Below are 22,636 nucleotides of genomic sequence, written 5' to 3' on the forward strand. Positions count from 1 at the left end.
TCTGCCCTGTTGAGCGGGCTGGTGGCAGATCTGCACGCTGGACTGTAGAGAGAGAAATCAATGAGTCCACATACGGCTGAAGGTCAGCTCTCTGGAGGAGGGACGGACAGGCAGCTGCCTCTCAGTCACTACATGTAAAGACTCTCAGCAGCTTTTACATCACTCCTCTTCTCTTTCACCTTTTGTCCTCTTTAATCCACTGTCTACACATGCATCTCTGTCATTTTATCTGCATTTTCCCCCTTCTGCTATCGCTCTGTGTGTCAAAGGTTGGTTTGGCACAGAGCTTGAGGGCTATAATTTAGAGGAGACGTGGGACCCAATCACAGAAACAAACACAGTCCCCGCACTCCGCCCTGCCACCGCCAGTCAGCCACATGCTGGTCACTGCGGCTGGACTCTGTCTGCCCGGCACACGACACCCTGCCCGCTTATCTCACTTAGGCCAAGACCTGCAGTTCATTCCGCATGCGATTAGTTTGGAAAAACAAGCAAGATAGACATCGTATGAGCTCTTAATGTGAAAAGTTGTATTAGGTAGTAAGTCCAAGTGTGTGGAAACATAAAGGAATTAATGAGGCTTGCATAGGCTGCAACAGATTATGGCGCAATTCACCAGAAGAGAGTTGCTCTGTAGCCACAAACCCCAGGGCCATTTAAAACCTCCCGCATTTTTCTCACACCGAGAGAGCCTGAATCATACGCATTCATGAGTAGAACACATGCACAAACACACACACAGACCGCTCTAATACTGCCAAGGATAGTACATTACATCCACTACTAATTGACTCAGGAGGCTCCAGCAGGGAGAAAACATCCTGAGGTAAACAGACTGTTTCTAGACAAAAGCGGAATGAAACAACAGCGATTTATCCAAAGGGATTCAAAGCAAAACAACTGCATTTGACATTTTGCAGTTGCTCTGTTCCACTTTTCCGCACAGCCATCCAGAAATGGACATGATACATGAGATCACTTTTCTTTTCTTGTACCTTTTCTTTAAAAAAAAATAGAATTGTTTTTGTTTTTTTTGTAATTGAAGAAACATGTAGGATGGAACATTAAAACAGTCCCTCTGATTACAGTGTCTGCCTCACACATGGAGGGGAGGGTGCAGAGTTGGGATGGGGAGGCAGAACACATTCAACTAGCAAAAAAAAGGAGGCTATTTCGAAATAAGAGTGGCACGGGTCGGCTGAAGGCAAATTTTGTGAATCCCTACTGGTACTTCAGTGTGATCCAAGTGTGTTTTGGAGCCTGATATATGAGAAAGAAAACACATTTTTACATTTATATGTCCGCATAAAAGAGGGATAAAGTTTTAGCACACCAGAGATGTTACTCTTTTACCAAGTTCCAGAGCTTTGTGGTGAATTTCCAACATTAGGGGGCACTGTTGCACCACGACACATCCAGGCTGCACTGATTGAACCAAGTCTGCCTGCCTCTTTTCCCTCCAAAACTCCATCCTGGAAAAGGTTTCAATAGACAGGAAATGGGCTGCAGTCGAAATGTTGGATATTTTTAAACTATTAGCTGCATGCTAGGTGGATCGCAGCTGTGTGATTGTGAATTCTGCAGGGTTGACCTCAGCTCTGTCTGTGCAGTCATTTCTAAGCAGGCGGTGTGTCATCGTGGGCCGCTGCAGAGCTCCGTCATGGGTTTCTGTAGTGAAGTTTGAATAAAACATGGGATTCATGAATAAACTGAGAGCTGTGTCACTGACTAGTGTTCTCTGATGTGAGTCATTACTTCGAGGTACAGCTGCTGTGCTCTGTGTTTCTTAAAGGAGGAGGGTTACATGTGTGTGTTGAAGAAGACATGTTCTCGCGCCACACATGGCAGAAGGCAGGGCTTCTTTTTGTGACCTCACATTAACACAGAGGTCATGGTGGTATTTATATAGAGTACCTCTAAATGAAAAAGAGGTAACGTGCACATCTGTTTTAAAGCAATGGATTCTAAATCTTAGCAAGGGAGGACGGCGCTTTGTGTATTTTCTGTGTGTAAATAAGGTCATAATCTGGATCTTCAAGCCAACCTGTGCATATCTCTATCAGAGACACTGACAAACACGCCTACACACGGCTGCTCTTCCCTAAACATTTATAGAACACTCATCACAGACAGGGGAAATGGAAAACAGATAATCTCCCCTAATTTCCCCACATACACACACCTGGGTGGATGTTGAGATGTCCTGGAACATCATGAATATTTCATAAATAAACATAAGCAAAAAAAAAAAAAATCAAGAAAGACAAACAATACAGACGAGACAAAAGGCAGAAGTAACGTCTTGGATCATGGGAAGCAAACAGTGAGACCTCCGCTGAGATGTGACCGCATTCATGACGAATTCCTTATTTATTCATCTATTATGATCAACAAGATTATTTTACAGTCTGACCTGAGTGAAACATGGGAGAGGTTAATATCGATAAAAATTCAGAAAGGCAAGAAGACCTGCGTTTTATTGCATGCGTGCAAACACTACAATCAAACGCATTATTGACCACATAATAAACAGTTACAGGCATATTCTCCCATAGGTTTCTTTTACTGGAAACCCCAGTTCACACATAAAGGAGGGAGAAAATAAAGTTAGGAAACAGAAACCACAGTGAGGGGTAGCGGTGGCAAGAAGGAAGCCTTCAAAATAAAGTTTAAAGGTGATAAAATTGCAATTTCCTTCAACTTATTCTAAAGTTTCTATTCATCAAGGTTAAGATCTGAATATTTTTTAAAACCTTCCTCACAAATACATCCTAAGTGAACAGATTTTATCTGAACACAGCGACCTGTCCTTCAATGCTCAGCGTATGAGAGCAGTCGGGCATGAAGAGAACGCTCTTTCTATGAGTAATCTAAGAACTGAGACAGAGTGGCATTCTGCACACACAACAGCCCTCTGTCACACATGCACACTAGCATATCACTGCTAACACAGGTTGCATGGAAGCACGCTGCACACTACAAATCCAGTCTGACTAAAGCACGCACAGCAAAATATAGGCAACAGAAGCTATATGTGTTATGCTTGTGTTTACTGAAACATCACTGGGAGGGCTGCGCACAACATGCAGGCTAGAATGAAAGAGAGCACAGACATGCAGCGATCCGTCTGCAGACTACATGTCTGCACACTAACACCCATCACACTGCATGAATTCCATCTGTTATAACACTTTGAGCATCAGAGGGCTTTACCAGGATCTCCTTTTGGCAATTCATTTAAGCACTGACCCACATTTCATGAAAAGTGGCAAATACCGATAACCGCAAACAAGGATGGGGCCGAAGCAGAGAGATAGGAGCTGGGGGTCAGGATGGAGATGGTCAGGAGGATAAATGCATGGCTGATTTCTCTGCATATATGCATGTGTATGTGTGAAACTGAAACACCATCGTGGTCTGCTGACAGTTGTTCAACACAAAGACTGAAATAGAACAATACAAACAACATGACCCAGGGTTTCTACTGCACAAACATTCCCAGAGCCTTAAACCCACAGCTCAGCTAAAAAACACGATGAGGAGGGGCATCGAGACAAGTTTAAACCATTAATACAAGCTAACACCTCTTTTTTTTTATACTTTGTCTTGGAAACAATACATCATTCTCTCCATTATTGTCTCCCTTTCCCAGATTTTTTAACCCATTCCCGGGTGCATCGGCCTCTTTTTCTCTCCTTGCTTTGCTTGCGAAGGCAAAACTCTGGCCAAATCACACGACTCTTGAATTCATTTGACGTGATAAAAATCCCTTCTAGACTGTCATAACTTTGAGAAATCATGACTTATATCTTTGATGAAACCCTGAGTTCCAGAACTCACACAAAAAAATAACACAAATCAAAAAAACAGCCCCACAGAGATTTTGCAAGGAAGTCTTGTACAACTTGGGACTAGTGGATTACTGTTTGAAAAACTCAGATAAAAGAAAGCTTCCCTTTTCTATCTCGTTCCATCCAATTCTTACTTTACAAAAACCAGGTGTCTTATGGATCACTGTCATTTCCTTGAAGACTTGGAGTCACAAACACACCCTCACACATCAAGCATCTGCCCCACCAACAGCTTGATGATGCTTTTCACACTTTCTGTCTGCTTATGTGTGGATAATTTCTCCACGAGTGTGCCTAAGGTGAAGAAGTAAAAGTCTCCGAGTTCTCTCTGGGTGTTATGTTTTCAATCAGCGGGGGGTTTTGAACTGTTGGCAGCTGTTTCCAATGCGATTATCTCCTCTTTACCTTCAGGGTCCATAACCCAGCTGGGTCTTGTATTGTAAATAAGACGACATCACTGACAATCTGTGGTCTTTATTCCACGTTAGAGACGACAATGTGCCACAGAGGGTATGACACTGTTTGACCGACCCCTCTGATAAGTAACGGCTGATGTCTGGCAGTAAATCCCCCCCCCCATTCGTCTCTTCGTACACCGTGAAAATGTCTCTCTTCCTCATCCTCTCCCATCATGTCCGTCCTTCCTGAACAGATGGTAAACACATCACTAATGCCTTGTCTGTCTGTTTGTCTATCCTGTGATGCAGCGCAGAGCCTCGCTGTTAAACAAGGACTAAACACATCACACTGGCAAAGAGGTGCAGCTTCTCCAAACACCACTAAGACTGTGATAGTTATAATGTCCCTGTACGCTTGACGATTTAAGTGCTAAAGTACCCAGGGAATACCACTTTACTAATATTATTCATTTATTTCTGTTGTTTAAAACGAAATTTCCCCACAGATGCTGCGGTAATTAGTCTCTACTGGCCTTATTCTCACTTCACAATTGTGATGTAAATAATAAAAAAAAAAACAGGTCTACCAAGGTCCTATCACATTTGAACTTGTTCTATGGCTCATATCCAGGTTGTTTTCTCTTGATTAGATCCTTGTTAGTGTTGCATCTACTCTCAGATGTGTGTCGCTTTGGATAAAAGCGAATGCAATTGTAGAATTGTACTTGTACTTCACTCAGTGTATTTAAACTCACCAGTTCACAATACTGCACTTTCTTTACTCCACTGACATTCTTTGACAGTCATTTTAATTAATTTACAACCAACAGTAACAATATGAGATTGAATGATTCATTTATTGATTATCAGAGAATTAGTCAGTGACTTTTATGACAACTAATAAAGAGTTTCATATTTTTTTTAGAACAAAAATGCCCAGCAGTTCCAGGTTTAAAGTCTTCAACTGATTTGCTGCTTTCTTTGTCTGAAATTGCACTAAACTAAATTATTTGAACAAAACAAGACATCTAATAAAGCTCCAGGAAACTGTTTGACTAACCAAACAAGTAATGGATTACAGGAAAAACACCTGAAAGATAGATGTCATGAATAATAAAACATCATTCGTTACAGACGTATAGATGGGCGACAAATTTAAATGAAAAACCTGAATGTTTGACCCCTAAACCAAAGGGATCTGGTGCTTCTGTTTATGCTGTGGTGGACAATTTGCTTTCATGGTTTGTTGACTCAGAGGGAAGGGTCACTGCAAATCAATAACAGTTGTTCTCAGTGATCACCTTTCTCCTACGATGATATGATGACTGCTAAAAGTACAGCCTTTAACTGTGAAAAAATATGAACGTTTCAGCACTACCTCATCAGAAGACACAGCAGTGTTGAAACACTACTCTGTTTTCACAATAAAAGGCTGTGAATTAAGATGTGTCTTTTAGTCTCCCTTTCATACTTTGGAAATCTGTTGTTTTTGCACTGACAAGTGGCTGTTTCTACTGCATTTTGTTATAAGATGCACCAAGAACGCTGTTTGTAGTTCCTACCAGTTTATAGACTTCTTTGCATTGAACATTTTATTTTTTTAATACTTTAAGTATGTTTTTTCTGACAGTACTTAGCTTTTGTTTAATTTATTTATAGTGGACATTATTATAGTGTGGCATTGGTATCATTAAATAAGGAAGACTTATTAGGGTTATACAGGTGTTGCAAATCATACAGTAGTGTGCAATGCAAGTTTAATGTTGTCAATTTAATGACATAATTTTTAGTAGTTAATGTCAAATCATTTCAAAATATAATGATTTATTGGCATTTGAGGAAAAACAGAAACTGAACAAGGTGTTTATAGTATTATATAACCCTCCACTGACACTAATGGGAGTAGAAAAACCACTGCAACAAACTTTCCCCATAATTTAATGGAGTGCCCTGCACTGTAGCCTCCAAAATGACCAAAGAGCCGAGTCAGCTCCTCTGTGACACAGTCTCCACACAAATGGAATATGATAAGCTTTATAAATGCGAGGTTTATTGCAGAGCTTCTTTATTGGATTTAGATTTAGATAGGCGTATTTGGCAGCACGGAGAATGTGGCATAGAGAATTTGTGTTTTCTCATAATGGTTCACGTACAAAATTGGTTTATTTTCTAACATACTAAAATGTATTTCAGCAAATGCTTCTAAGAAAAGTTTTGTCCGTTAAAAGAAAAAAAAGAAGAAACAGAGTATGGGCAGAGTCAGCTAACTGCAGACTGCAGTCATGCAAACTTGCAAAAATAAAAATTTGATTCTGCAGTTTAACCTCTGTACTGTTATGCTTGAGGCAGGATGTGGAGAAGCGGTTAGTGCAGTGTGAACGAGGACGTCTGAACTTCTGATCCTCGCAGCCAGATGTGCAATATGCGTTTAATGTGCCCTTTGATTAAATGCCTCATTTTCTCTATAATCAACTCCTAATAACCACAATAAACAACGGAAAATTAGGTGAACGCTTGCGACAATTTTAACACAAACAAGGCCACCCAAATGGAACACAAATCATACTTGGTATAATTTATTATGCCATCGAGCACACAATTCAGTGTATGTAGAGCCGTAAACCTTGTTGATGTCAAAAGTGCTCCTCATGCAGACATCCCTGAACGCAAAGGGCTCAGATCTCCAAAAGATGAAAGTGACAATACACAGCATCTTAAATAACTCAGAAGTAAAACAGCAACAAAAAAGATGGAGGCTTAAAGGGGCAGGAGATTGGGAGAAGGGGGCACATGGCAGGCTTATGAGCAACCAGGCTCCTCCTCCTTTTCATCCTCAGGCCCCTCCATCCCTCCCCCCCGCTCATAATTAGCGGTTCGGCGTCGGTCCTCGTTTTGGGTTACTTTTATTCCTTTTCCCATTTCCACGAAAACAGTAGTGGGACAAACAGGCCCACATATGTGTCACAGTACACCGAGCTCAGAACAATAGAAGAAGAGGAGTGGGGCGCATGAGTTCACTGTAGATGAAAGCAATAGTGGGAAAACACAGGAATTAGTGAGGTTTTCTCTCACATGTTTTCAAATCAAGTTTTCCTATTGGATACGATGCAGCTCGTGGGGCTGGAACAGCTTAGTTTTGGCTGCGACTGGTATACACCATGACAGGCAGTGGAAACTTTTCAAGACTTTGTATCTAAAAGCACTCATGTCCAAAAGTCCACATGTTGTAGTTATTTCAGCCCATTCTATGCATTTCTGTCATGTGTAGCTCATTGAGAATGCATCTTTCTGTGATTCGTATCCAGGCAAACATGTGGGCAATCGTCTCTATTTGTCATAATTGCACTAAACACATCCAGTATTTTGGAAAAGGTTCTGAAGCATTTCTACCAAATCCATTTACAAATATTTTGTCAATGCGTACATGCTCACTTTGGACGCTCTAGTTTCAGTCTTACAGAATGTTTCAGCATGTGGCTGCAGCTCTTCTCACTCTTGTACTAGATACTCCCTTCTGCTCCAGATAAGAAGTACAAAGATATAACGAGACACATTTGTACAAATCAACAAGAGACCAATCATATTAATAATGAAAGATGAAAGGGTTAGGGGAGGAGAAAGACAGACACTTAGATGAAGAAAAACTACAAGAAAAAAAAGAAATTCAAAACCAAGAAAGAAAACACTAATAATATGGAATGAAGGGACAAGGGAAGGATATTTAACTATGTCCAGACCCCAGCAGAGAGCCTGGGGGGGCATCTCCCTGTTTTCTGGACCCTGATGTCAATCATGCTACACAGGGAGTGGAGTGGTGGGTTCTCTAAAAATGCCTCCACAGATGAGTTTCATTTGTAGCTCATACAAGACAAATCCAAGAACAACAAAAGGCAATCTTGCCAAAAACACACAGAAAAAAGAAGAGAAGCTGTGCAGTATGCATTTTTTTTCCATCCACATAGCTCCTAACAAATGCAAATACCAGCTCCAGATGAAAGCTGAGCTCAAACCAGATATGTCTAATGTTGTCACAACCTATAAACATTGAAATATTAAAAGTCAGAGCGAGCTGGGGTCTGTACGCTCTGGTTCCTCAAATCAAACTAAACGCCCTCTTCCAGAGAACAGGCTCGCGCTGCTCTGAGATACAGCCGGACTGGTCTTAGATTGGTCTACCGTGAACTTTTCAAACATTTAATCAAGTAAAGCCTTCCTCTGGAGTCAGAGGTCTCCGTAACATCGCACAGGTCACAGGATAGATTTGAGTTCTTATTGCTAACATGGCACATCCATTTGATGCACTAGTTTTCAACCACTGTCAGAGGTGGCACCCTCACTTAGCTGGTAATGAAGAGAAGAGTGACCCCATCACAGATACATATATGAAACAAATGGTGTATTTCACCTGATCATACACCCCACAAACCCTGTGGATCCAGCCTGCTGAGATATGATTCATGTGCAGCGGTGCCTAGGGGAAGCATGGATAATTAATGACAGAGCAAGGGTGGCAAGAGTCTGTCTCTGTTTGACCTGGTTTGACCCTTGCTGCTGAGTTACTATGGCGATTGGTCAGCCTCGTTACCTCTGGGTGACTGGGTGAATCCTTGGGGCAACAAGGTAGTCTGCAGTGTGGGCATAAAAGGCATGGGGGTGGAGAAGAGAAGGGGGCTTCAGATGGGTACAATTACATGCAATAAGAAAAGAGAGGCTCCTGTCCCACCTTTGCTTCACGACCCGAGGGGGTCAACTCCTGCCTCGTCCTCCTCCTTGCACCATTCATCCCTGTTTACAAGACCCATGCCTTTGCCCATCCATGGCAGTAGGGGGCACTACCAATCTACGGTGCCCCCAAATGTACAGGTCAGTTGAAAAGTGGTCAAGCAAATTAAGAGAGTTCACTGTCCACTGGCTCACAAGGCTGAGAATTCATGATCAGTCGGCCAAGCACGGAAAAACTGGACTGTCATGTGTCCACCTGGAAGGATAAAAACAAGCTGATACTGCAGTGGCTGTCTTATCTGGTGCTGGCTGCTTTAGCATTAACGGATCAATCACAATGTAGTCTTCAATCTGGTGAAAAATCTTTGATCTGGCTCCAAGTCAAACAGTATCCAAAGAGGACACTCAAAGGTCCTGGAATGTTCTTCTGTCTCCATTTCAGATCAGGCATAGAGACACAAAGACACATGTCCTGTGGGCTGTGACCTTCCCTGGCCTGTGCTCAGCAGGTAGTGACAAATGACCTGATAGTTAATCTGTCCCGAGGTGGAGCTTTTCCACAATGAACAGAGAGCCTGTTTGTGACAACAGGAAGTTGAGACAATGTTACCCCAATAAGCACATTAAAGGATGCACATGCATGAAAGACTGCATGCACACATGACTGCACATGCACCTAACTTACAAGCACATCTGGGTACAGTTTCGGATGGAGCAACATCACAGAATAAACGGAATAAAAACAGAGAGTAGTGACATGTAAAACTGAAGGAAAAGGCTGTGCGCCAGGCAGAGGAATATAAAGGTATGAAGTGGTTCGTTGGTCAGCTCCGTCTGGGACAGTGGGTCATTGTTGGGTCTCCTGCAAATCCCCACCATCTTCCCTAATGGTCAGCTTTTTCTACAGCCTTCCCTGTTAACAATCCAAGGGTGAATGCTGGGCATTGTGGGATTTTCCCCAGCCTGTGGTGTCTTGTTGGAGCATGCTCAAATGAAGTCTGACGCCAGGAGGCCAAGTCAGCAGACCACACTGACCTGATTCACCAGGGATGGAGAGTGTTAGTAGGAGCTGTGATGGCGTTCCCTCGACCACCTCACCTAAACTGTGCGGTGACAATGCAGCTCAGTACAACAATGTTATGAATTAACCAAAAGTGGACTTAAGTGGAGAAAGCAGTGTGGATGATCTCCAGGAAAGATTAACCTTCTCTCATTCTGGAATTTTGTTGTGAGCAAGGGCGAGAAAGACAAGCTTGCTTTTGGCTGAGGCTGTGAAAAACATTCAACTCTCTAAACACACACATTTGAGAGGAAAAAAAACTCAAGGCCACATGAAAAATCCTCTTGACATGAAGGGCTTTGACTTTGCAGTTTAACAGCCGCAGTAAACAATAGAAACCAGTAGAAAAAATATTTGCAGACGTACACATGCGACTAATGCAGCTCTGACTCGATACAGAGCCAAAAAAGGCCGCTTTAAGTAAAAGAGAAAATGTTTAGCCTATGAAACCCCTTTGAGCCCGTCTTATTCCCTCACCTTTAACACTCAGAGAGCTGTAGCTCTATAATTCTACAGCTATTAACATCAAAGCAATTCCCATAAAGTTTCAGTTCAGTGGGCTGAGATATAGATTTAGTAGAAAGATGCTTAGTAGAACACTTAAAATGCAGCACATGCAAATTACCGTTGAGCTGAGAAATGAAGCCAGTCAGGTTTAATATGAGGCAACTTGATTGAGCCTTCTTGTGCTCCTCGATTTTCCAGCAGAGAGAGACTGAACACAATCACAGCCAGCAGGATGGCGAGACAATTAAGGATAAGTAATGCCGAAAGCGGAGGGAGCAAGCACCTATCTGTCTGAGACAAGAGAGGTAATGATAACAGGAAGTGAGATGAGTTGGTGTTGCCCTCTGGCCTACCAACCCATCATCTCTGTTTAAAAGGTCCTTCTTTATAAACAGGCCTCTCTCTGCCTATTAAACAGATAGTACATTAGGCCTGAGCTGTGCAGAACAACGTAAACACAGCCGGCTCGGGGTACCGGTGCTGAGGGGGAGGAGGGGCAGGGAAAGGAAGAGAGCCTGGGTTGGGGGCTATTCCTGGGTCTTCCTGGGAGTGAACTCCATCACTGCTCCTCTCTCCCACTGTAATCCTCTCCAACTAAACACAGGAAGGAAGAGATAGGTAAATAACTCATTCTTTTGATAAACCTAGCTCTTTTCCAGCTCTGCATTTCCCTCCAGTTTTAGAACGCTTGTTATGCTTCAAAATACAGAGCCGTGGATTTGAAGTGGAGCAGAGGGGTTCGTGTTGAGGGTACGATACAGTGAGGCACATGTTTGGGGAAACAGGAGAAACATGACCAACTGCGTCTTCCAGAAAAGACGTTGTACTTTCATTTACATTTTGAAAGAAGCGCAATTTGTTTTAAAAGAAATACAGTTCTTTGTAAAGGGTAACACTGTTACTTAATAGAAAAAATAAAAGTTTGAAAGAGCTATAAAGTCCACAAAAAGTTAAGAAGGGAGAGAGGAGGCCTGTCCACCTGCATGTAAACGTGTCACGTCTGAAAATTGCTGTCATGTGACCATTAGGTTACATGACAGCGCTTGAGCTTCAGTGGTGCGTTTCACATAGACAATGAATGGGATGCGGGAAATTGCTGTATTTAATGGACATTTATCTGTATACACTTCTTTTCTCTCGTATTTTACATTCAGTTTTTAGTAGTTCTTTGGTTTAGCTACCAAAACTAGCAAAACGTCATGCTGTGATTGACATTTTCTCAACAATGACTACTTGTTCGAAGCTTGATTAAGTCTAGGCACCAAAAAGCTTGGTTTGAGTTAAAATATGACCCTTTCACAACATGTTTGAAGCTTTTCCCCCCATTTTCTCGGTTGCCAGAGCGATGAGCCCACCCCTCTTTTAATAAATGATTTCTTGGCAGAAAAGGAGCGTAATTGAAGCAGTGAAATAAATGACATTGACACAAGAAAACGTGACCCAGCAGAAAATAAACTTCCCTCAAAGCACAATTGAGAATGCAGCTTAGTTGTATAAGAACAGAATTTTTGGTAGATTTTTTGGGAGAAGTTTGAGGAAAAAAGAAAAGAGAAATGACAGCAGAGAGATAGAAAGGCCACTTTGTCAAGAGAAAAACAAGAGCTGATCCTGAACCTCCTGTGGCTTGTTCTGTGAGCTCCAGGGTCGACAAAATCTCAAAGAGGATGAACTGAGGCTGGCAGAAGGAGCACGAGGTACAGAGAGTGGATGGATGGGGAGACGGTCAGTCCGGGTCAGTCCAGATGTGAGGCTGTTAAACAGTGGGGGACTGGAGCTGGGCATCTCGGGGCAATCTCCAGCAAAAGACAGCAAGCGGCAGAGATGCAGCAGAGATGGAGTATGTGGGGGAAAGTCTGGGACGTGGGGACAGGCTCCATACCCTGGGGAAAGGCCAATTACAGGCTTAAAGCTCCCTGTCTGTCTGTCTGTCTGTGGCATGCAGCTCAGATAAGATGAAAGTTACTCACCCAATATCAACATTTTTGCCCATGTCACCATAAGAAATGATGCAATCCAGATGTTACGCATATAACCGCATGAGTCTATGTATTGTGAGGATCAGTGTGCTTTCCTACTGCTTTACATAACAGGACATGACATGGATTTTATTGTCAAGCGAACTAACATAATGCAGAGCTGTGAGTTTGAGCCTCTGCAGGTCAGTGTACGTCCAGGAGAGGCCAAGGGATAGAGGTGAGGGGTCACGAGTTGTTAGGACAGAACACACTGACACTGTCCTGGGGGTTGTTAATGGAGTACGGGGGTCACCAGGCTCCAACCTGGCTACACATTTACAACAGAGACATGAGCAAAAACAGACAACATTCGTCAAAAGAAGGCTCATCCTGACAACCAAACCATGCTGCGATATGTGCGTGCCTGTAGAATCCTTTACTGATCAATATGGAAGAGATCTTCACTGGTGCAGACTTTGGAGCTTAAATGCACCCATGGAAAACTCGCTAAATATGCAAAAATTATTACTGCTAAACCTCTCCTAAAGTGAGCCAAAGACAGTCAGCCCCTATTTAAATGTATCCGAGGGTAAGACCTTAAAAAAGAGAGGGCGTCAATTACAGAGTAGCTGCAATCAAACAGTAGAGTTACATGCCATTTTTCCTGAACTTTACAGGTTACACTTCCCACCTTTCGTAACAACACACTTTTAATTGCTGTGATAACTATGACAGAGGGCCTGAAAGCAGACAGTGTCCACTATGCCCCAGTCCACTATGATCTACTAATTTGTTACACAAGATCTGAAACTTATGGCTCTACTTTGGGAAGTGATCCAACCTTATAAGTAAGTAAAGAAATAGCTTAGATCAGATGTGTAGCCGATACAGTTGCTAAAAACCAACTAGTTTGGACATAATTTCATTTTCAAGTTGATTCTGACAGATGCTAACAATTTCTGAATGCCTTTTATTTCATTTTTCTCATGAATAAAAGCAAGTTAAATAATTAGGGCATGTTTTCTTTTGCTATGGGATTTGACGACTGTAAATTAATAGCTGAGGGCATTGAGTCTGAATTAATAGCTCAGCTTTAACTCATATATACAATATTTCAGACTAAACGTGCAGCAGAGACAGAGATAAGAACCAGGCAGGCAGTTTGAGGGACCCATGGGAGATGGGGACATACAGCTGAGTGCAGCTTTCTGTCTGAGCAGCGCTGTGACCAGTAATAACTCTGAGCTTGAATGTTTGCAGAGGCGTGCCCTGGTAATCCCAGCAGAGTAAAGCAACAGGCCGGGGTGAGAGAGGTTAGCTCCTCTCCACTGCACTGCTGTCAACACCACCATGTGCACTGATGTGACAGACTAATCAACAGTAGCCTGCGTGCCACATTGGGACACAATACTGGCATTAGAAAGTCTGGCATTGTAAAGAAAAATTAAATAACTGCAACATGTTCCAAGTGTGCTCTCTCTGGGAGGGATGTGCAGCAGTAGTGTACATGTTTGGTTTGGTGAGGTACAGACTCTGGCTGGGCTGCTGATGGGAAGTCAGTGCAGTGCGCCTGTGATGTTCTGGGAAGTGGTGAAAGAGTGAGTCTGTTGAGTTTTGCCTTGGCCGCACCACCCTTGTTCAACGCTGAGCACCACACACACACACACACACACACACACACACACACACACACACACACACACACACACACACACACACACACACACACACACACACACACACACACACACACACACACACACACACACACACACACACACACACACACACACACACACACACACACACACACACACTCTCTCTCTCTCTGTAACTGTGGCCTGGAGCTCGACCAAGTCTGCTTAATCTGACCCATTCAGACTAAAAGCCAGTGACATGCCAGACAGCCAGGGTCCCGGGCAGCGAGGGGGGTATAGGTGCAGGCAGGATGGCAGCCAGGAAGATATCTGTCCGTCTGACACAAATGTATAACTGCTGCACTGAGGAGGTAATAAATCCCGCTGTAGTATAAACACTAAGTGTCACGCTAACCGCTTTTATATTACAGTCCAACTAACCTGTCAACCTCCACAACCACATCTGTGCCCTTTTCTTATTAACTCCCAGCAGCCAGACCCTCACAGGTATATTATCTTTCGAGCTAAGATTGCGGTTTTAAATCTGAAAAAGCTGAGTTCATTTCCTAATGCCTTTTTTTTATCTGTTACAGTTTATTCAAGAATTACCTCATGGCCAAAACATGTATGAAACATTGTCTGGATCACAAAGTATCTAATACACATTATTTTATATGGACATAGCGTAATTTTTGGAAGAGGCATGAACTAGGCTCGGCCCTGAACTCACTGGCCCTTTACCTCAGTGAGGCTACTGCCCACTCTGTGGCCCCAGTGCACCACAGAGGAGTTGGCCTGAATGAACTCACACTGTCCACCAGCGATGGAGCGTCCAGCTCTGGCCAGTCTGACCCACAGCAGCCCTCACACACTCAGGCAGAGCAAACACATCCAGACCGCCAGGCTGAGCTGAAAGGCATTTCGTCCCGCCATTTTTCAGTGTAATTAACTTCTCTGTTCACACTGAGCCAAAGCAAAAAAAAAAAAAAAAAAACACACACATGGAAATTAAATAAACAGAGGGGGCACAGAGGACACACAACTCATTTCCCTTAATACCTCACTGAAACTTAGGCCGGTTTTGATTGCAAACACTAACTTTAACATTACGCTCAAGGCCTGATTTGAGATTTGATTCTTGAAGAATGCAATATTGACCTTGAACCAAGTGTTTAATAGACTAAATTAATACTGAATACAACGGCAACTACTGCGGTTACCATCAGTTTAATGAGATCCTGTGTCACCTGAGAATGCAGTCACTTCAATCAAGTTAGTTCTCTGAAGTTAGGAGACAAAAAAGTATGGTGAGAAAGTAAAATTATCCAGGTAGAGCAGACAACCATGGGGGAGTGGATCAAAGTGGAGTCATGAAATAAATGGATGCTGGAAACATAAGCCCTAAAGTCTTCTTCCTTCATTTAATAAACGAGTGATGGCCCCAGCTGAGGACCGAGGTTTATGAGGTTGTTTTCAAATTCCAATTTGGCATGAGGCATGGCCGAGAGCGTGTTTTATTTTTCCGTGATTTAGTTTAATAAGTTCCTAAATACTCTGCTGTCCTACTGCTTGCTTTACAGCTTCAGGAATACTGAGAGACTCAATGAAAACAGTAAGGTAAGAGGAGGAGGAGATGGCTTTGTATTAGTTAGCTCTTAGTTTGGCGCCATTCTGCTTGTGTGTTTAAAAAATACAAAATAGGTGCTTTTCACTGCTATGTGAAGCAAGCGGTAAACAAGTGATGACTGAGAGCTCTGGCTTTTGATTTATTCTTATTACTCCACGTCCCACTTGTCCTCCTCGTCTCAGTCTCTCCATCAGACTTGCTCTCTGACCTTTCAGAAGTCAAACACAAGTGTACATCCTCCTCTGCCCGCCCCCATGAAGTAGACCTCTTCCTCCTTGGACTCAAAAGCCTCTAAACAACGCGGTGGAAATCTGGCGTTTTCTCCATGTTTACTGGATCCGAATGTTTTCCCTACAAACACAACTGACCTTGTTTACGAAGGAGAGGAATCTGCGTTTTTTCCTGTCGCTGTCAGTTTAACACAACATTCTGGTCACCATTTTGTAAACCACAAACACCCACTTACCTGCTGAGCATTCCTAATGAAACATTCACTGACAGGAGAAGTGTAAAGAATGATTACAGTTAATTACAAATTGCTACAAAATATGCTACTTTCCCGTTAAGTTTTCGCACACGTGTTTTTAGATTCTGTCCAGTCGCACTGACAGAGTCTCAAACGTGTTCCTTGATCCACACTTTTTCATATTTAAAAAGAGAATTTCCTGCATCTGAAATATTCCTTTGCAGTGAAGCAGCTCAACAATGTGTCTGTCAATCTGTCATAGGTGGTTTCACATTATTTAAGTGCTTTTTAAAGGAGGCTCTCCACTTTTCACCGCCTGTAACACATATGGATAATAGGTTTGTGCAAAATGAGTGCGCACCTGCAGCAGCAGCCTCTCAAAGGCCAGGCAGGCATCCCAGCGGGGCAGGCTGGGGTGCCGGAGCGTCTGGGAAGTGGCCAGGCCCAGCTGGAGCACCCCGCAGTGACTCTCTAGCGCCCCCCACCTGCTTCTGAACAGCTGCACGTAGGAACACAGCTGCTCAGGGGTCACACGGCCTGAGAGAAGAGAAGACGATATGGTTATGATCTGGGAAGAGAAATCTGGAGACGCCGCAAATTCATCAATCAGCATCAGTCAGCGTATAGACAGCATATACAGGCACGCAACTGAATACTGCTCTGTTGTGTGCCATCTGTTCACACAGTGATATGAAGAACGAAACCGCACAAATAGACAACCTTCTCCTAAGCAAAACATGATATTATCTTAATGAGCAAAAACTCCACAGGCTGAGAGAAAGCAAAAGTTGCATAGTCATGCGTGTGCGTGTGTCAGTTTGACAGTGTGCCAGTCACAAAGCAATATTCTGTATATGTGCAGGCTTCATGTGGAGAGTTACTGTCACAGTCTTCAGAGAACTGTTTATATGAGTCACTGTGTGTGTGTGTGTGTGTGTGTGTGTGTGTGTGTGTGTGTGTGTGTGTGTGTGTGTGTGTGTGTGTGTGTGTGTGTGTGTGTGTGTGTGTGTGTCTACATATAGCCGAGGTGCAGGAACACCGATAACAGCTCCTGAGAGCCTGTCTTGAGTGTGACTAATAAGTGTAAATCAGAGGTTTTCTCTGATTATTTATAGAGGCGGTAGAGAGAGGCCAGACTTCGTACAGTGTTTAGGACCCTCTAAATCGCCCCCGCTCCTCCCACAAAGATTCACAGAGACACAGGAAAGGCAGGGTAAACGGTGTAAAGGCGATGTTGGTAGGGGGGGCAAGAGGTACGAAGGGCTGGGATAGAGAGAGGGCACATATCAACTCTCCATAAAGCCTACTTCATGTTGATGTTCTGAACCAGCACCAGATGTGGGAGTATTTCCTGTTGGACTACATGGCCAGTGTTTTCTTTAGTGGGGCCAAACACATGACGAGAAGAGAAACAGGCAGGCAGGATAACAAAATGGGACAGAAAGCTACAGAATACTAAAGACAATATGGAGTGCTTGAAATGTAAAGCAACACATGTTTTACTTCGCTGTACTGGATGACAAAATCTGTGAATGTGACATATTTTCAGGGGAAAAAAAACTGTAGAGAATCATCCAGGGAGGCTTACAACAACAGCTCATTTTCACAGCAGCTGATCAGCAAACCTGACGGCAATATACATTTTTGCAGGTCTGCCTTTTGGGAGACAAACTTTGCAAAAGAGACGGAAAGAGTCGTCGTGTTCTGCGGCAAAACAGAGCAAGTGTCCACAAAAGGGAATCAAGTTTCTTGCTGAAATTAAACTATTTGTGAAGAATAAACTTTAGCCCAGACTTGCTCAGAATCCTGAAAAGCTCTATTGTGAACATATTCAGCCATAAAAATCTTGGCAGTGTAGCTAAAGTTCACTAAGCTTGATGTGCCAACCATAATTCAGCGCAGAACCAGGAAATACGTCCAAAACGAGGACTGAGCATAATTTCACCCGAGAATAGGCAACAATGAATGGCACACTGTAGGCCAAATGTAATCAGACTGTACAGCTAGAGCAGACCAGATGAGCCCGAGTGAGAAAATGTAAGACGCTGGAAAAAAAGAAAGAAAAAAAGCACTTAAGCACAGAAAGCCACACAAAAGCCTGCTCTCCATTACACAATCAAACACAATCCTGGCCGAGACTTAGCTCTTATCTATGTCACTAAACTTCCCTCAAAACAGTTCTGCGATTCCTAAGGCATCTTGTTGCCAGATGCAAAATGAATCTCAAGGAGATGATCTGTCAGCTGAGCTCTCGTTTCAAACTGGGGTGCTTCTGCGGTAAGAGACGTACATGTAAGAATATGCATTAGTTGTGCCTTGAATCGACTTTTCCATATTATTTTTGCATTTGTTTGGAGAACTGCTTTAAAACTTTACTTTTTTTTTTCCTGTACATGCATCTTGAGATAGACCTTTTATTACTGGCTGTGAGCAACACCAGAAATTTAAATGTATACAAGTTTGTCTTTGTCCGTTATCTTGTACTGCACATGCACACTATCTGTATCGAGCGAAAAAAGGTAATTGTACTTGTAATAACTCAACATCTGCATGTCCATTTTGCTCACAAGCGCTTCTTGTCCAAAGGTTTCAGGTATCTACAGCACTGCAAATTCACTGCTCTCACCTAACATGGCAGAGAAACCTGAACCTTTAGGCCACTTTAATGTCCTTCTGGGTGCATTTATTGCAAAACCAGCCGTAAAACAAATCACATTTTCAGTCTTCTGCTATAAACAGTTTGAGCTTCTGCCCATTTCTGCCTGATGTGGAGAAGTGGCAATTGAGACTTGGCCATGATCAAAGTCTCCAACAATGCAAAAAAGGGCAGAGGCCAACAATGATTTAGTCCGGTTACTGGAAGATGACTTGTATTCGAGGTGCACAGGGTTACTCAGGGGCTAAGTGATGTCTGATGTCAGCGTGGAGCTGAGTGGTGGACTGCCTCAGCAGCTGGACAGCCTCATAAGTTATTCTACATGGATGAGAGACACAGGAAGGCTGAGAGACTTTTATTTATGCACTCCAAGAAGAGGAAGATCCTGGTATTTTTATTTGTGGATCCATGTTGGGGTCTCTTTCTAGACTCTACTGTACATTGGAGCACTGAATACAATCGGGAGCTCAACCACCAAATCACTCAGACTTTCTTTAGTGTCAGAGTTAAAAGAAAAAGCTTTCATCTGTTGTTCCTCTTCAGTTAAAATTTATGAGCTATTTTGGGATTGGGGGAAAAACGATACATCATTCACAGACGTAGTATATCTGAGCTTTGTGGTGGTTACTTAGGTCTATACAATATTTTGTAAGTGGACTAAGTTATGCTTATAGGGTTTATAGAAATTTCTGGCACCCCTCAAAAGAAAATCGCACTGTCAAAGTGATAAGAATTTGTCTTTATAAATGTTCAGAAATAATAGAAAAATACATTTAAAGAATGATAAATGAGATATCAGAGACTGCATTTACTTTATGTGGATTCATCATGCTTACTCTTGTGCATCGTCATCACCCACAGGCTCATTCTGAGCTCAGAAAAACCCTCGATTGTGATACATAAAATTTGCTTGTATGAAGGATATTTTCTTATGTTCATTCTGTTATTATGGTGTATAATTTAGCATACTAAGACAAAGAATTTGCAACCATGCTAGCAGCTTTGCTAGGCTACACCTGGGCACAACGTTGTTGTCAAATAAATGGCAGCATGCTAACACACTCACAATAACAAAGCTAACGAATAAATGCAAAGCAGACGTAGTATTTATCATGCTGATCACCTTATTTTGGCATGTTAGCAGGCTAACATTTCCTAATTAGATAAAACTCTGCACCCACGCAGTTGCTTCCTCCGTGTCCAATGTGCAGCTCTATGAAGTCCTGGCTTCTCCTTCCCCACTCACTGCAGCTCAAGAACAACAGGCACCTACGACTTTGTTTAAACACCGTAGAAACTAGTCTACGTTGCACAATCGTAAGTTGTAATAAGTAGGGAGTAATTCAGCCACTGGAACAAGGTTCTCAAGAAGAATAAAGACAGAGGAAGTCCCACTCTGCAGGTTGATAGGACTGATCCTTTAAGTTCCTTATGTATGAAACCCTGAAGTTCTGAATCAGTGTTTTTGAGATTGTTGGCAAGTCACTGCAGCTTCAAGATGGAAATGCTCAACCACAGCTTTCACTGCTTATTCCATTTATGATACGTCTTCACGAATAAAACACCATATGGAAATATTAACAAAGGAAAAAAACAAAACAAAACAAAAAAACTACTTCATTTTGACCTGAGGGGGTCTTCACACATATATAATAGCTCAGTAATAGTTTTGCATTTGGTTTATTTTTAAAAAAATATTTGGACACAAACCAAAGTATTAGACTAATTTTGACAAGAGATTCAGACAGTTGTCTAAAAATATATGATATTCACCGGCAGAAAGACAAAGTCTTTTATGAATGACAATAGAGTACAAGCACTTGCTATGACAAAAACACACTGTGACTGTCATTCAATTAAGATGTAAAGGGGAGAGAAGATACTGTAGAACATGAACTCATATTTGAAACCACTGTGATATTACACCATTTCACACTGCTTGAAATGATGAACGCAATCAAGTGTCCACTTGAGTCTTGCTCCTCTGTGCTGTTTAAAAAGCCCAGACTGCACCACAGGAAGAAAGGCCCTGTCAACACATCTCATTTACACTTTGGTGTCAGTGCACGCAGTATATACACAAACGGTATAATCTTGTGACGCACACATGTATGCACACTTACACACATGCAGATGGGCAGATAAACACATGTTTATGGACGATGAAACCAAAGCTGTCTGACTAATACCCTGCTAAGAGCAAAAACACCAAAGATAAACACTGGACTCTGTGCAACAGCATACTGTACATATCCACAAACACACTCACACAGCGAGGGGATTTCATCATCCTATTGTGCTATGAGAAACCTGATGGGTTATACTGAGGCTCTGAGAATTGGATTATTTTCTCTGTCTCTCTCTGGATGATCTTATCCTGTTGAGATGAAAAGAAGCCAATGGGTCAGTCTGTGTGAGAATTTGAGGCCTGTAGTGCTCCGATACACTATTTTCTCTGCTGATCTGCATGAACCTTTCCAGAGTGAGACTAGTGCAAGTGGAAAATTTTCCTCTCCTAGAGCCAGAGTGGGCACTGAGAGAGCAGATAGGTATTAATGCTAAGCGTTTTGTGTTACTGGGGTTAGCTTGGTCTCATGTGAGCCGAGCATGATGGATTGAAAACTCTGCTGGTGGTGTTGGTAGGCAGGATGGGAACTTTGTGGGGGTGTGCTGGGAGATCGGAGGCGGGAGAAGATCTTCGTGGAGTCTGGTCCTCTGCCAGTGGGGTACAAAGGTTCAGTGTGAGAGGGGTATTACAGTGCCCCCTTCTCTGCCTGCTTTTCTCTCTCAGCAAAGACATTAAGTCAACAGACTGTCAGTCAGCAGGCGGGAGCAGTTTTAATGCTGCACCTTCTTCATGCGTTCTTGCTTTTACTGTCACTCCTGGCCTCGTTCTTCCTCTTATTTCTGCAGCTCCGCTTCTTAAATAAATCCTCAAAGTTGCAGCGATCCACAATTAGAAGTACTGCTGTTTAGCATAAATGTGTGAAAGGAAAGCACCATGTGTAGATGCAAATGCTTGACAGAGTTCGTCGGCTGTGTGCATATATATACGTGTGTGTGTGTGTGTGTGTGTGTGTGTGACCTCCAACATATTACAACCTGCCTGTTATGAGACCAAGACCTTCTTTACCTCACAGATTATAGGAGCTAAGGGACCACACTGCCCCTCCCTTTTAACCCCCCTCACTTTTTGCCAGATGCTAACCTGCATATTAGCCCTGCAAGTGTGAGTGTGAGTGTGAGTGTGTGTGTGTGTGTGTGTGTGTGTGTGTGTGTGTGTTTGTGGGAGTGTAGTACAACTATTTCCCTACTGAGTCAGAGGGCAGCATAAAGGTGAACATGCACAAGGGCACTGTACACTCGTGCACGTAATGACTTTATTTTTGCGTGCCTGCACATATTTTTATCCCTCGCTTCGGCCCCCTTTTGCTTCATTAACGAACAACAAAAGTTTTCAAATGCAGCGTATTTGTGTGTGTGAGGGAGCATGTGAGTGTGTGTCATAGAGCCAACATGTGGTTCAGATTTCCTCTGCGGCCACATGGGCAAATACACAGAAAGACAGAGGAGCAGGAACGCGGGTAGGAGGCGCTATGGTTCTGCTCCAAAACAATACATTACTGCCACACGTTTCTGTTTAAGCATGTAAATTTCCATACATGACGCTTTTATATGACATTAAAGTCTTTTCTTTATGTTCTGTGTATTGTTTGAAAATAGCTTTGCTTAATGGGAACCAAAACATGTACTTTAG

General features: G+C 42.7%; 1 protein-coding gene across 1 annotated transcript in view; it reads right to left on the reverse strand.

Moving 5' to 3' along the window:
- scfd2 (sec1 family domain containing 2) overlaps positions 1–22,636 on the reverse strand; it is a 101,933-nt gene that overhangs the window by 66,829 nt on the left and 12,468 nt on the right. The window contains exon 4 of the mRNA XM_022203034.2: positions 16,585–16,760. Within this exon, the coding sequence (XP_022058726.2) occupies positions 16,585–16,760 (176 nt within the window). The remainder of the gene's footprint in view (positions 1–16,584; positions 16,761–22,636) is intronic.

Source organism: Acanthochromis polyacanthus, chromosome 4 (assembly GCF_021347895.1).
Source record: "Acanthochromis polyacanthus isolate Apoly-LR-REF ecotype Palm Island chromosome 4, KAUST_Apoly_ChrSc, whole genome shotgun sequence".
Taxonomy (NCBI): Eukaryota; Metazoa; Chordata; class Actinopteri; family Pomacentridae; genus Acanthochromis; species Acanthochromis polyacanthus.